The 16418-nt window shown below is 42.7% G+C and overlaps 1 protein-coding gene across 1 annotated transcript in view; it reads left to right on the forward strand.

Moving 5' to 3' along the window:
- cspg5b (chondroitin sulfate proteoglycan 5b) overlaps positions 1-14699 on the forward strand; it is a 36440-nt gene extending 21741 nt beyond the window's left edge. The window contains exons 5-7 of the mRNA XM_060942265.1: positions 4004-4060; positions 11347-11481; positions 14115-14699. Of these exons, the coding sequence (XP_060798248.1) occupies positions 4004-4060; positions 11347-11481; positions 14115-14363 (441 nt within the window). The 3' untranslated portion in view covers positions 14364-14699. The remainder of the gene's footprint in view (positions 1-4003; positions 4061-11346; positions 11482-14114) is intronic.
- Positions 14700-16418: the final 1719 nt, after the last annotated feature.

Raw genomic sequence — 16418 nt, forward strand, 5'->3', positions numbered from 1 at the left:
ACTATGATAACATTATCTGTCAGGTAACTTCTCCTTTCCTCTCCTTCCTTCCCCATCCTGTGTTTTATGCATGTGCAGTTCTCTCTTCATCAGTATCTATTACTTATTATTGCTGAACCTTTTCTTCTCTTTGGAATTAAATAAAGGAATACGAGGTGTGGATATTCACTAACGAGACTGTTGCTGAAATTCAGTTTTACTGAAGGAACCCTACATTTCAGTTTCTTTCTCCTTCTGCATCTACACACGGCTGCTGCATTCTGGTCTTCCATTGATCAACGCAGTACAGTTAGCTGTCTCAGAAACTGCTGATTTCTTCTTCTTCTTCACATCTGGAACAGATGGTTCACTCAGTGCACTGGAAAACACCTTTAGCACCAGAGATGAAGAAAGCTTGATAAAGCAAGTCCAAGGTCATGTTGATTTGTTTTCTCTGACATTATGGGGAATTGGGTTCCAGATGAAGCCATTACTATTACAAACAGGTTGTAGAAAGTTTGAGAAGAGGCAGAAGAAAGAGGCTACAGCTGTGGGAAAAATGGTCTCATCCTTCATCTGGACAACGCCCCAGCACACTCAGCACACTCGGCGCTCACTGAAGCAGGTTTTGGCTGAGAAACATGTCGCAGTACATGACCACCCACATTATTCACCCGATCTAGCACTTTTTTCTTTTCCCTGCAATCAAGTCTGCACTGAAGGGAACCCGTTTCAGGTCTGTTCCAGAAGTGAAGAAGAAAACCACTGAGCTTCTGAGACAATTAACTGCACTGCGCTGATCAGTCAGTGCGTTTACATGCACGTCCAAATCGAGCTACTGTCGGTAATTGAGCAAAGGGTCCCAGCAGGGGTGCCAGAGAAATCCAATCCTACATGCACAAGTGAAATCGGGCTATTGTGCAAGGTGCATTGTGCACCCGAGCCACACGTGGCGCTACACGCCCCATCGTGTTGGTACACTTCCGGTTGTCGTCATGAAGAAGAGCTATAGTGTTGCCAGATACTGCTGATGTATTCCAGCCCAAAACATGTTCAAATCTGCTAAAATGCAGTTAAAACCCCCAATCTGGCAACACTGGCAGTTCCGTGTTCAAGCTGTTAGGCTTGCTCTAACAGACTGTATGGCTACAAACTGTCCGGCGCAGACCACTGTTTTGTAAGACAACTTATTTTGCACAATAATATTTTTCTAAAGTCCATTTTTTGCTTACAAAAAAATATTTTTTTTGCTTACAATTTAACTTATGTCTTAATAAACACACAAAGAGTTCAATTGTTTTGTTTTTATTGACATTCTTCAGATGTTGGACATACACACACACACAAATACAATGACTTGTTTATGTACACAATTCACAGCTATGCAACAGCTGTACAGATGTATTTGGTGATACAGTAAGTGAGCTAAATTTTAACAGTGCAATGTCACAAAAAGAAAAGATTCATGCCGTTGTCATGATTTGTTGTCATGCCGACCGAGGCTGTTGTGTTTCCCGCTTGTGGTCTCGTCACTTCCGGAAGGGGCAGTGCTGAAGTAAGTAGCTCGAATACGTAGCTCAATAGGGTATACATGCACTAAGTAGCTCGGCAGAAATCGCATAAACTAGGTCGTGTAGCTCGATTCAGAGAAATCAAGTTCGGTTCTATTTCAGCCGAATTAAGGTGTATACATGGCATTTTGAACTTCGATTTCAGTCGAGCAATGGCAGAAATTTGATTCTCTCTATGTGCATGTAAACGCACTGAGTGGAAGACCAGAATGCAGCCGTATGTAGATGCAGAAGGGGAAAGGAACTGAAATGTAAGATTCCTTCAGTAAAACTGAATTAGTGCAGCAGTCTTGTTAGTTCATATCCACACCTGGTGTCTGTCGTATCCAGCTTCCTGTTGACACCCCGGGGTTTTTCCCTTCACTGCTTTTGTAATGTCCCACGTGTGTGTATCTGTGTGCAACTCGTATAAAACCTCATTGCTATCTGTGTTTATAAGAATAGAACAGAACTGGCCTTTACTCCAGGGGTCTCACTTATCGCAGCACGCAGAGAAGTTCTTCTCAGATTTATCATGTGTGTGTGATACAGTTTCAAAATCCCACACATATTCATTGCTCTGCTTCACACTCATTTGCATAAAGAAACGCCCACAAATCCCCATATATGGTAAACAGCTTCCCTTTAGAATGCCCATTAGCCTACTTGTGGGATTGCTTGACAACATATCATCTCATCTCATTATCTCTCGCCGCTTTATCCTGTTCTACAGGGTCGCAGGCAAGCTGGAGTCTATCCCAGCTGACTACGGGTGAAAGGCGGGGTACACCCTGGACAAGTCGCCAGGTCATCACAGGGCTGACACATAGACACAGACAACCATTCACACTCACATTCACACCTACGGTCAATTTAGAGTCACCAGTTAACCTAACCTGCATGTCTTTGGACTGTGGGGGAAACCGGAGCACCCGGAGGAAACCCACGCGGACACGGGGAGAACATGCAAACTCCACACAGAAAGGCCCTCGCCGGCCACGGGGCTCGAACCCGGACCTTCTTGCTATGAGGCGACAGCGCTAACCACTACACCACCGTGCCGCCCTAGGGATTAAATCATTAATAAATAATAAAGTGACATAAACCGGAAATTAGTTTTTAGATTTTATGGCCACATGTGTGCCTTGTGCATTTCTGTAATTCCATGAAGAAAAATCTCTCATTTATTGTTGTATTTGTCTCAATGTACTGTACTACATATGGGCGATATTAGTGCATGTAAGATGCGTGCCATTATCCGGCTCATGGTTGGTTGGGAAATACCAGACCTGTCTCCAGTTTCTGTTTGAAATGTCCCTGTGGATAAAAAAAAAAAAAAAAACAGACTAGAGCTCAACTAAAACTGCATTTGGCAAACGAATCAACTGATGACACACTGGGACTCATTTATCGAGCCGATTCAAAGGGAAGAAATTTGGTGTTTTCCAAAATTACAGGATTTTCATAAAACGTTCATATCCTACACGTGCTCCTGAGTGTGTAAATCACGCATAAGAACACAAACCTCATGTAAACCTCAACTCGATTGATTAACTTCATTTGCATGGATTACTGAACTTTTCTATCAGGGTTGTGCTGTCAAATTCAAATAGATTGTGTCTCAGTTACACACAAATTTAATGCGTTAGTTATAGAAATATATTAACGGCATAGGCGGCACAGTGGTGTAGTGGTTAGCACTGTCGCCTTGCAGCAAGAAGGTCCGGGTTCGAGCCCCGTGGCCGGCGAGAGCCTTTCTGTGTGGAGTTTGCATGTTCTCCCCGTGTCCGCGTGGGTTTCCTCCGGGTGCTCCGGTTTCCCCCACAGTCCAAAGACATGCAGGTTAGGTTAACTGGTGACTCTAAATTGACCGTAGGTGTGAATGTGAGTGTGAATGGTTGTCTGTGTCTATGTGTCAGCCCTGTGATGACCTGGCGACTTGTCCAGGGTGTACCCCGCCTTTCGCCCGTAGTCAGCTGGGATAGGCTCCAGCTTGCCTGCGACCCTGTAGAACAGGATAAAGCGGCTAGAGATGATATGAGATGAATGAGATTAACGGCATTAATTAAAGAAAGACTCTGCGTCGTATCTCTTCCCATGTCTCGTAATGACTCTTTCGTAATCCTCAGACTCTCAGCTTTCTCCTCCGTCTTTCAGTATACCTGTCTCACTGACTGATACCTGGACCTGACAATACAAACGTTATTCGTCATTTCCTCTCATTTCTGACTGCTTTTTTAAAAATTTCACATCAAATGAATATTTGTACATACATTTGGTTTTGGTATTTCTTCACTTAATTTACAAACATTTTTACTCACAGCTTTTCATTCACCTTCATCTACCTACTGATTTATTTACCTGTATAGTAAAATAATACGCAGGTCTTGGCTGCAGCACACACGTGTCCTGAGTCATGCTGAAAAACTTTTTTTTTTTCTGGTTTGACCAACTCTCACCAACCCATCCCATAGAAAACCATGAGCAAATACACATGGGAGTGTAAACCCACTGAAGAGTCCTGCAGTGAGGTAAGATGGCTTGTAAACAACCGTAGCTTGTAGCGCACTGATGCACTCGTTTAACCCAAAACATAGCACAGTATCTTCTCTCTCTGAACTTCACTAACATCCAAACATATCACAGATTTCCTTTATGGCTCTCCTTCTGCTGCTTTGCTTCTTGGTTAAACCTTGACATTTCCTTCTGGTGCTCAGCTCTCGCTGCTGACTTGTAGCAGAAATGCCGACTTTCTGTTCCATACACACTGAGTCTTTATTTTGAGGCTACTTACTATTTTTTTTTTTTTTTTTACAGTGACGGAGTTTGCTGCCTTCATGTCAAGACACGCTCCGGCATGGTCTTATGTCACTTCGCTCGTCAAGTCAATACCATTATGCAAATATATCGAATACATATCGTACAGTACATCCAGTGCCTTGCAAAAGTATTCAACCCCCTTAAAAGTCTTCAGATTTGTCTGGATTACAAATGACACACACACACACACACACACACACATTGTTCCAGTCAGTATTTTTATTGCAATCTGTGCTTAAAGTACAGTGCTGAGCGTAAATGAGTGCACCCCCTTTGAAAAGTAACATTTTAAACAATATCTCAATGAACACAAACAATTTCCAAAATTTTGAAAAGACAAAGTTTAGTATAACATCTGTTTAACTTATAACGTGAAAGTAAGGTTAATAATATAAACTTAGATTACACATTTCTTCAGTTTTACTCAAATTAGGGTGGTGCAAAAATGAGTACACCCCACAACAAAAACTACTACATCTAGTACTTTGTATGGCCTCCATGATTTTTAATGACAGCACCAAGTCTTCTAGGCATGGAATGAACAAGTTGGTGACATTTTGCAATATCAATCTTTTTCCATTCTTCAACAATGACCTCTTTTAGTGACTGGATGCTGGATGGAGAGTGATGCTCAACTTGTCTCTTCAGAATTCCCCATAGGTGTTCGATTGGGTTCAGATCAGGAGACATACTTGGCCACTGAATCACTTTCACCCTGTTCTTCTTCAGAAATCCAACAGTGGCCTTAGATGTGTGTTTAGGATCATTGTTATGTTGGAAAAGTGCACGACGACCAGGGGCACGGAGTGATGGTAGCATCTTCTCTTTCAATGTAGAGCAATACATCTGTGAATTCATGATGCCATCAATGAAATGCAGCTCCCCGACACCAGCAGCACTCATGCAGCCCCACATAAGGACACTGCCACCACCATGCTTCACTGTAGGCACCAGGCATTTTTCTTTGTATTCCTCACCTTTGTGACGCCATACAGTTTTGAAGCCATCAGTTCCAAAAACATTTATCTTAGTCTCATCACTCCAGAGTTTAGAGTCCCAGTAGTCTTCATCTTTGTCGGCATGGGCCCTGGCAAACTCTAGGCGGGGTTTTTTTGTGCCTGGGCTTTAGGAGAGGCTTCTTTCGTGGACGGCATCCATGCATGCCATTCCTCTGCAGTGTATGCCGTATTGTGTCACGGGAAATAGTCACCCCAGTTTGGCTTTCTACTTCTTTAGATAACTGCAGTGAACTTGCATGCCGATTTTCTTCAACCCTTCTCATCAGAAGATGCTCCTGTCAAGGTGTTAACTTCCATGGACGACCTGGACGTCTCTGTGAGATGGTTGCAGTTCCATCTTTCTTAAATTTTTGTACCACTTTTGCTACAGTATTCTGACTGATAAGTAAAGCTTTGCTGATCTTCTTGTAGCCTTCACCTTTGTGGTGTAAAGAAATTATTTTCTTTGGGGAATTCTGAAGAGACAAGTTGAGCATCACTCTCCATCCAGCATCCAGTCACTAAAAGAGGTCATTGTTGAAGAATGGAAAAAGATTGATGTTACAAAATGTCGCCAACTTGTTCATTCCATGCCTAGAAGACTTGGTGCTGTCATTAAAAATCATGGAGGCCATACAAAGTACTAGTTTTTTTGTGGGGTGTACTCATTTTTGCACCACCCTAATTTGAGTAAAACTGAAAAATGTGTAATCTAAGTTTATATTATTAACCTTACTTTCACGTTATAAGTTAAACAGATGTTATATTAGACTTTGTCTTGTCAACATTTTGGAAATTGTTTGTGTTCATTGAGATATTGTTTAAAATGTTACTTTTTAAAGGGGGTGTACTCATTTTACGCTGAGCACTGTATATTTGCAAAGTCAAATTTCATTACTGCTCAGCTGACCTTAAAAATTCAAAACTAAAAAATGCTGCTTAGACCCACCTGTGGCTGCAGTAAGAGCTGTAAGTGTGTTGGGATTGGTGAAGTTCCTACCAGCTCTGCACACTGTTTGGGATTTTCACTTGTTGGCAGATTTCCTCCAAGTTCTTCAGGTCAGGGAGTGAATACTTTTTTCTTTGAAATACTTGAAATACTTACTGATCAATAAGTTTGAAAATTCATTGTAAGAAAACATGAGTTTGGAATAAAAACACTGACAGGATGAAGATGTGTATTTACCATTATTATTTCTTCTTCTTTTGGCTGTTCCCGTTAGGGGTTGCCACAGCAGATAATGTCCCTCCGTCTCCTCCTGTCCTCCTCCATCACATCCATAAATCTCACCTTTGGTCTTCCTCTTTTCTTTCTACCTGGCAACTTCATCTCCAGCTTTCTTTTCCCAATATACCCTGGATCTCTCCTGTATACGTGTCCAAACCATCTCAATCTCGCCTCTCTCACTTTGTCTCCCAGCCGTCCTACATGTCCTGTCCCTCTAATATTCTCATTTCTCATCCTGTCCAACTTTGTCACTCCCAGTGAAAATCTCAACATCTTCAACTCTGCTACCTCCAGTTCAGCTTCCTGTCTTTTTGTCTCCAAACCATATAACATTGCTGGTCTTATTACTGTCTTGCCTACTTTCCCTTTCACTCTTGCTGGCAACCTACTGTCACAAATCACTCCTGGCACTCTCCTCCATCCATTCCAACCTGCTTCACTTCTCTTCCACACTCTCCATTACTTTGTACAGTTGACCCCAGATATTTGAACCCCTCTCCTTTGACCACTTCTATTCCTTGTAGCTGTACCATTCCACTCTCCTCACCCTCATTCATGCATATGTACTCTGCTTGCTCCTACTGACTTTCATTCCCCTTCTCTCTAGTGCGTGCCTCCATGTCTCCAAGTTTTCTTCCACTTGCTCCCTGTTCTCACTACAGATCACAGTACCATCTGCATACATCATTGTCCATGGGGCCTCTTGCCTGGTATCGTCTATCAACCTGTCCATTATCACTGTAAACAAGAAAGGGCTTAGGGCCAAGCCCTGGTGCAATCCAATCTCCACCTTAAATGCCTCCGTCATTCCCACTACACATCTCACTGTTGTCACATTGTCCTCATACATCTCCTACACCAGTCTCACATACTTCTCTGCCACTCCTGATTTCCTCATACTGTACCACAAATCCTCATATGCCTTCTCTAAATCCACAAACACACAATCCAGCTCCTTCTGGCCTTCTATATACTTTTCCATCAAAATTCTCAAAGCAAATATCGCATCTGTAGTACTCTTTCCTGGCATGAAACCATATTGTTGCTCACATATCTCCACCTCTCATCTTAGCCTAGCTTCCACTACTCTTTCCCATAACTTCATGCTGTGGCTGGTCAACTTTATGCCTCTATAGTTACTGCAGCACTGAACATCGCCCTTGTTCTTGAATATTGGTACTAGTATACTTCTTCTCCACTCATCAGACATCCTCTCACTTTCCAAGATCTTATTAAACAATCTACTCAAAAAGTCAATTGCCATCTCGCCAGAACATCTCCATGCCTATCATCTGAGCCGACTGCATTACCACTTTTCATTCTCTTCATAGCTCTCCTTACTTCTTCCTTGCTAATCTGCTGTACTTCCTGATACTCTATTTCCACCTTGGCCAACCTTCTCTTTCTTTCATTTTCTTCATTCATCAGCTTCTCAAAGTACTCCATCCACCTTCTCAACACACACTCTTCACTTGTCAGCACATTTCCATCTGCATCCTTTATCAGCCTAACCTGCTGCACATCCTTCCCAGCTTGATCTCGTTGTCTTGCTAATCAGTACAGGTCCTTTTCTCCATCCTTAGTTTCTAACCTTTCATATAGTTCATCATATACCTTTGCCTTTGTCACTGCTCTCTTTGCTTTCCCTCGCATCTCCTTGTATTCTTGTCTGCTCTCTTGATCTCTCTTTTTATCCCAGTTTTGCTTTGCCAACTTCTTCCTCCTTATACTCTCCTGGACTTCCTCATTCCACCACCAAGTCTCCTTGTCTTCCTTCCTTTGTCCTGATGTCTCTCCCAGCACCTTCCTAACTGTCTCCCTCACCACTTTTGTCATAATTATCCAATCATCTAACACCTCTTCACCCAATGTCTGTCTCACCATATCCCTAAATTCTGACTTACAATCTTCCTCCTTCAACTTCCACCATCTGACTTTTGGTTTAGCTTTCTCTTCCTCTTCTTTACCTTTAAAGTCATCCTCCTGACCACCATCCGATGCTGCTTAGTTACACTCACCCCTGCTATCACTTTGCAGTCTCCAAGCTCCTTCCGGTTGAATCTCCAACATAAAATATAGTCTACCTGAGAACACCTTCTTCTTCTCTTATATATTACTCTATGCTCTTCTTCTTTCTTTTTAAAGTATGTATTCACCACAGCCATTTCCATCCTCTTTGCAAAATCCACCACCATCTGCCCTTCCACATTTCTCTGCTTCACTCCATACCTACCCATCACCTCCTCATCACCCCTGTTCCCTTATCCAACATGCCCATGTTGGTCTGCTCCAATCACCACTCTTTCCTTTTTTGGTGAACTTTCAAACCACTTCATCCAACTCACTCCAGAAATCTTCTTTCCCCTCCATCTCAGACCCCACTTGAGGGGCATATGCGCTGACGATGTTCATCACCACCTCTTAGATTTCCAGCTTCATACTCATCACTCTGTCTCTCACTCTCTCTACCTCCAGCACACTCTTAACATACTCTACCCCTACACCATTTCTCCTCCCATCCACACCGTGATAAAAAAGCTTGAAACCACCTCCAGTGTTCTTGGCCTTACTTGCCTTCCACTTTGTTTCTTGTACACACAGGATGTCAATCTTTTTCCTGTCCATCATATTAGCCAATTCTCTTCCTTTACCAGTCATAGTGCCAACATTTAAAGTTCCAACTTTCAATTCCACTCTCCTGCCTTTTCTGTTCTCACGCTTCTTCCGAATTCACCTTCCACCTCTCTTTCCCCACCTTTTCCCACCAGTAGCGTAGTTTACACTGGTACCCTGCTGGGAAGCAGTTCCAGTGGTGGCCGTCGTTAACCCAGGCCTCAACCGATCTGGTATGAAAGTCCTCATCGTCATCAGCATAGTTGATTTAGCATGAGTTTTGCACCGGATGCTGTTCCTGATGCAACCCTTCCCATTTATCTGGGCTTGGGACCGGCACTAAGAATGCACTGGATTGTGCACCTCAGTGGCTGGATTATGTTTATCCATCCATCCATCCATCCATCCATCCATCCATTATCCATAACCGCTTATCCTGTGCAGGGTCGTAGGTAAACTGGAGCCTATCCCAGCTGACTATGGGTGAGAGGCGGGGTACACCCTGGACAAGTCGCCAGGTCATCGCAAGGCTGACACATAGAGACAAACAACCATTCATACTCGCATTCACACCTACGGTCAATTTAGTGCCACCAATTAGTCTAACCTACATGTCTTTGGACTGTGGGGGAAACCAGAGCACCTGGAGGAAACCCACATAGACATAGGGAGAACATACAAACTCCACACAAAAAGACCCTCGTCGGCCACTGGGCTCGAACCCAGAACCTTCTTGATGTGAAGTGACGGTGCTAACCACTACACTACCGTGCTGCCCTATGTTTATTTAGCATTTGTTATTTACACATGGGCAGACAGGGGGCGGTGTTTGAATACTTTTGCAAGTTACTGCTATCATGAATTTGAGTGTGTTTTACAGTTTCTCAGCTATGCAGCTGTCTTCTGTTTCCTTAAGCTTTGTTTTTTCCCTCAGACAGAGTTTTCCACAGATCCGAAATGTACTCGCTGGTGGGTTTAAGGCCTTGTTTTTATAGACTTCATGTTCAATCACAGTGTTCCAGCTCTTTTAAAATCCAATAAACCTGTGGGGATTCATACAACTCATGAAAGTATGACTCATCCAGATTCCTTTAAGCAAAGATTAGTCATTAATAAGTAAATAAAATAAAATAAATAAGCATTTAATCTGATTGTATTTTTGAACACAGCTCACAGTCTAGAGGAAGTGGTGTCTGGGTCTCAGATCCATGATGTAGTTTTGTTTAAATATAAAAATAATATAAGTATGATGCAGTAGAAGAAGAAATCCATAGTGCTTATACAAGCACTGGACTGTTAACACTGGAATGATGTGAACAGGACTTTTCATCCTACTCCTTCCCATTCCCAGTGGAATTCCTCCTGCTCTCTTCTTCTTCTTCTTCTTCTTTAAAGTTAAATAAAATAAAATGTCAGTAAGATCTTGTACACTGTGGCGAAGTGAATTCCACGAAGAACATTACCAGAAGCATGTCTGTGAAGATTCTCAATCATCCAGGTCATAGTAAACTGTGGGTGGTAGAAATGGGCAACTGGACTTGCTTGAAGATTCTTGAAATCTTTTTTTCGGTTTTCGGTGACTCACAGGAGGACAGAGAGAGTCAGATTGCCATTGATCACCCTAACGGGCAATCCTTTGATCACCCTAATGACTTGCCGTTCACACCCAGCCTCCAGTGACCCACACCAACATGATGCCACAGACACCTTAGATGAGCTGGTCATCAGAATTCTGATTCTGATCCAGGAGAGGATAAATATCTGATACTCCCTATTAGTCAGACAGAACTGAGGAAGCCTTTCGGACGAGAGGTGAAACGTTTTCAAGAATCTTCAAGCAAGTCCAGTTGCCCATTTCTACCACCCACAACATTACCAGAACGTTTCGAGCTGTGGGTTGCATGTCACTGTCCAGTCCCACTCTGACATGATTACATGTCCACAGTTTGCTACTGGTACACATGAAACAGAGCAATACCACTGTGTTCCAAAGGCATGATAAAGAGTTTAGAGTGACTGGTTTACGTTTCAGTTCTTCAGAATTGATATTCTGGGCGTTTACGTTTTTTATATATACATACGTGTGTGTGCGTGTGTTTACGTAGGCTATAGACCGAAAAAGAGTGTGTTTAACCACAATTTTTATTTGTGTATGCAGAATGACAGTGCCAAGCCAGAGGAACCAGTCAAAACCCCTGTTAATGAGGATGAGTCTCTGACTATCCAGAACTCGCTGACACCTAAACATGAAGACAGCACTGGCGTCGGCAATGCAGAAGACGATCCAGAAGAGGTAAACTCTCTGAAGAACATGATGTAGTAGCAGGATCCACCCATAGGCAGGCGCTCTAGTGGAAACAGTGCATGTCGATAATAAATCATTAACTGTCTCAACATAGTTATGCATATTAGAGACCGAGCTAACCAGTCTCCACCTGGATAGTCTGCCTACAGTTTCCAGCTAGCTAGTGTTTTTTCTTTTTTTTATGTAATAGACGACAACATGTGCATAAGCTAATATCAGTTACTCTCAGGATTTCTAAGGTAATATAATAAAGATGGACAGCACAGTGAGGCAATGGGTGGCATTGAGCCGTCCAGGGTCCCAGGTTCGATCCTTAGCTCAGGTTAATGTCTATGTGGAGTTTTGTATGTATCCACATGTCTATGTAGGTTTCTTAAAAATATACCAGTAGGTGTTTTGCTGACTCTCATGGCTGTGGCGCAGTTTAGTGTGTGTGTGCGCACGAGCATGATGTACTGCGATGGACTGCTGTCTCATCCATTGTGTATTCCCACCTTGGATGTATGGATCCACTGCAGTCCTGACCAGGATAAAGATGATGAATGATTGAATTAAAGAAATACCATACCATGAATTCTTGTCCATGAAATAACTGGGGACTGTAGACAGCCATGTATTTTCATGTGGAGGTGGAGTAGGTCTCTAATATGATATGTGCAAACACCACTATCCTCCACGATACAGACACAAACACCGGTATGAAGCAAGCATGAAATTAATCTGAACTTTGATTTGTTGGTACGAAACGTTCTGGTAATGGTGTAGGCTAGCAAACCAGTCGAGGTGTAACATGTTTAACTGTATTTTCTTTTGAACACAATCCACAGTGTTTCATTTAGACTACTCTAGACTTTGCCTGTTGATCCACACAGTGGTATCTATCCCATGTCACTTTCCCACTCCTCCTTGCTTGCTGTCGCTGTTAGGCTGGTTCATGCTACGCTACGCAACGCTGTGAACACAATCCAAGCTTTAACCTCTTGACGTATAAACTCATCTTTAGCCCTGGCTGCTGTCACTCTGTCCCGTTCTGCCCTCCGCTCTGTCCTGCCTTATTGGGAGTTGGCATGCATTGGTGTTCTTTTGTATAAACATGAATAAATATCGAGAAAAGGAAGGTTGTAAAGTGTGTTTAGCAACAGATAAGAGATGTGATGTTCTTTTGTCTGAGTATGACTTATATAGTCGAGTGCTACTGTAAAAGCACATTGTTTTGTTTTTATTGATGTTATTTCAAATCCTCTTGGTGGTTTACTTAAGATTTTCATTTGATGCTTTTTTTTTTTTCATTAGAAATAGTCTATGACTGATGATAAAATCCGAGTTTGCTGGAATAAAGCATTTTTGACAGTACCGAGCTGGTCCCAGTGTATTCCTGTACTCTGCCATTCCTCCTCTCTTGCTTTACTTGTATATCCTTCTTTCTCCATCTGTCCTTCTCTCTCATCTTCTGGGTCTTGTGCATGGCTTGAATATATACCTGTGCTATTGCTGAACATACTGAGGGTGTGAACATCGTTTCATTTGTAGCAAGACCATCACCCGTGTTCCCTCAAACACGCCTCTTAGAGCAACATCACACCTTATATGTGAATGATTTGATGTGGATACGCCATGCAGAATCTCCAGTTCACCTGTTCAGGGGTTCTTTCTCACATGACACAATCACACCCATTCAGGTCAAATCTCACAACTGCTCCTAGCATTCTATCAGACGCTGCTGCAGCCTCGAGATCTCCACACTCTGCTGGACTAAAACATGGCTGATTTCAGTAACACTACTCACAAATTACTGCAAATCCACACTGGTGACAAATTAAAGTAAGCGATACGAACAGCTTCAGTGTGTAAAGTCTGGAAGTGTACACCATTGAACATTGTTCTTCCAAAAGATTCCCTCAACTGGTGTTTTGGCGCCTACAGAAGTTTATTGAAAGCCACAGTGTGTGAACTGGATCTAATAAACTTGGGTACGACGTCAAGTTTGGCGTCTGTACGATGCTGAACTACGGAATCGTAGGTTACAACTCAAGTCAATATACTAGAACAAAAAACGTCAGCAGTGTACGTCATCCATCTGCACAGCTGTAGTGGTAAACAATGAAGCAAAGCAAGAGCGGGTTTGGCACCAGTGTTGCGTTGATCAGTGCATCATTTCATGCTGCATTCCTATTGGTTGTTTAGTAGTCGTAGGTTGGAGCAGCAGTCGGACTGTGAAATGGTCATCCTAAGTTTACAACACTGTCAGAATTTTGTCCCTGGACTTCTTTGAACCTCGTTTTGGAGCCTTAAGAGACATCCACGTTTCTTTCACGTTGGTCATCTTTAATTTTGGACAGCGCAACTTCTCACAGTGTATACCCGCTATAAGGACCACAACCCATTACAATAAAATCTCCCCTCACAGCATCACTGTGAAGCCACCATGTTATTTTCCCTTAATTTGTTATCTGTCTGTAGCTTCAATAGCTTTTTAAAACCAGTTTGCATTTGGTGCTTTTATATGTACACAAATCTTTATACGTACACGATATCATTCTTTTTATTATGTGAGTGTGTAAGTGTACTCCATGTCCCTGGTGTGTTTTTGTTCCTTTTTTATTCTGTGTTCTCATCTGTAGAGTGGCGTGACCATCGATTTGGAGCTGCTCCTCCCTAACGAGGCGAAGACACACCCTGAGACAAGCCCACCACTTCACTATAATGTTTTCCTCTATAAGCTCCCTAAATCCCCCAAAATATCCCCAGGACGATCCAGGCAAGGGAAAGCTCTCCCACAGATCCGGCCCAGACGAGGCTCTGAGCCCGGTTATAGCCCGATGTCCTCCAGGACACCCAACCCTCGTCTGGGAAAAGCCTGCACACCATAACGCTTTGAAAATGTTTAACTGTCACCATGATGATGTGTCTGGGAAAGACAAATTGCCTAAGACAGCTAAAGGACCCACTGTTTCACTGAGATTTGGCCAGCAGTCTCAAAGTCAGGTACACACGTAGTCATCACAACTGTACTGTAAACACACAGTGAGCAGGAGTGTAGGATTTTACCCACAGATGGATAGAAACATGAATGTCTGCCACGACTCCGATCTCTTCTGTCACATCATACAGCAAACAAATGTTCCGAAGGATAACTAATTAATTAATAAATTAATAAATAAGGTGCGCTTTTTTCACATTTTTAATCTGATTAATACTTTTCATTTAGAATAAACACTTTGAATTATATGAAAACTTCACAAGACTGTTGATCTTTTGTTCAGAAATAATTGCAAAATTCTGCAAATGTACAGTATAGACATTGTATATGACTAAATCAACTATTAAATACACATAAATTTGATATGTTTAAACACGGGTGGCACGGTGGTGTAGTGGTTAGCGCTGTCGCCTCACAGCAAGAAGGTCCGGGTTCGAGCCCCGTGGCCGGCGAAGGCCTTTCTGTGTGCGGAGTTTGCATGTTCTCCCCGTGTCCGCGTGGGTTTCCTCCGGGTGCTCCGGTTTCCCCCACAGTCCAAAGACATGCAGGTTAGGTTAACTGGTGACTCTAAATTGACCGTAGGTGTGAATGGTTGTCTGTTGCTATGTGTCAGCCCTGTGATGACCTGGCGACTTGTCCAGGGTGTACCCCGCCTTTCGCCCGTAGTCAGCTGGGATAGGCTCCAGCTTGCCTGCGACCCTGTAGAAGGATAAAGCGGCTAGAGATGATGAGATGAGAATGAATGTTTAAACAGTAAACACCAGATTATTTCAGTAGTTGATGCTGGATTAAAGGCTCAATCAGTTGACAATTTAACACTGAAGAAAAAGTGTGTCACTGGCTCTCTTGTGGCTCCTGCTATCGAAGAGAAACAAAAAGCTAGAGAGATGGTGTGAGTGGGTGTCAAGAAGAAAGAAGCGTGTGCATTACAGAAGAGCGATGGTGTCTGGTCCATGATTATAAAAAAGAGTTTTTAGAAGAAGACGGTACTCATTAGAATGAAATCATAGAAATGAGGTAATTAACTTGACTGAAATACAACATACAGTAAATGTACACACACTTAAAGGTGCTATATAATGCATTTATTCAGTATTTTAAACCGCACTCTAATGTTTAACTAGAAGTTAGATATTATGTGACTTTGGTTGGGGTAAAAATTGCCCAGACGTGGATTTACACCCCCATTTACAACCCTAGGATAAAACAAGTTGTATGCCCATTTTTGGTGGGGTCATTAATATGTTGTTGAAGTCTGTTCTGATTGGCTGGTTTGCAGTGTGATGGCTCACATTCTTGAGTTTCACGTGACGTCACATCCGCCTCATTAGTTATTCACAACTTTAGCTGGTGGTCTACCAAAGCTCGGTTGACAAAGCGTTTTTACGGAGAAGGTGCATTGCTCGCATGAAAAATGCCTTACGCTTGCGTCGTTTTAGGTTGTTCGAATCAATCAAACCATGAAACTGATAGAAGTTTCTTCAGGGTTCCCTGTGAGCTAATAAAAAGGGTGAATGACCACAGGATTTCACTAAAAGACGTCGAGAAAGGTGGCTTTTGAAGCTCTCACTGAAATCGAAGGGAGCCGAGTCGAAGCATGCTCGAGTTTGCAGTGATCACTTGGTGAAAGGTTTTTATTTCCCTCTCAGCTCTGGCCTTAGTGTTTTCCAAGGACTTTTCTTGCTATGTGTCGTTATTTTACGCTACTTTTTTAGTCACAAAGCACTAAAGTCCCCAGCTGTTTCTTTGTTTACTCCTCACTCGATGGCCGCCATACTGAAAACAATGCGTGTCTCGCTTTCTTTAACAGGGTGTCCTCGTGGTCTTTTCAACAAGTCTTTCAGCAAGTGCACACGATCAGAACAACCACGAATAATAAAGTCCATATGCATGAAGGTTGCGACAAAATCCTTACCCAGCCATACAGTTAGAATGTGCCGTGATC

This window comes from Neoarius graeffei, chromosome 16, assembly GCF_027579695.1.
Source record: "Neoarius graeffei isolate fNeoGra1 chromosome 16, fNeoGra1.pri, whole genome shotgun sequence".
Classification (NCBI taxonomy): Eukaryota; Metazoa; Chordata; class Actinopteri; order Siluriformes; family Ariidae; genus Neoarius; species Neoarius graeffei.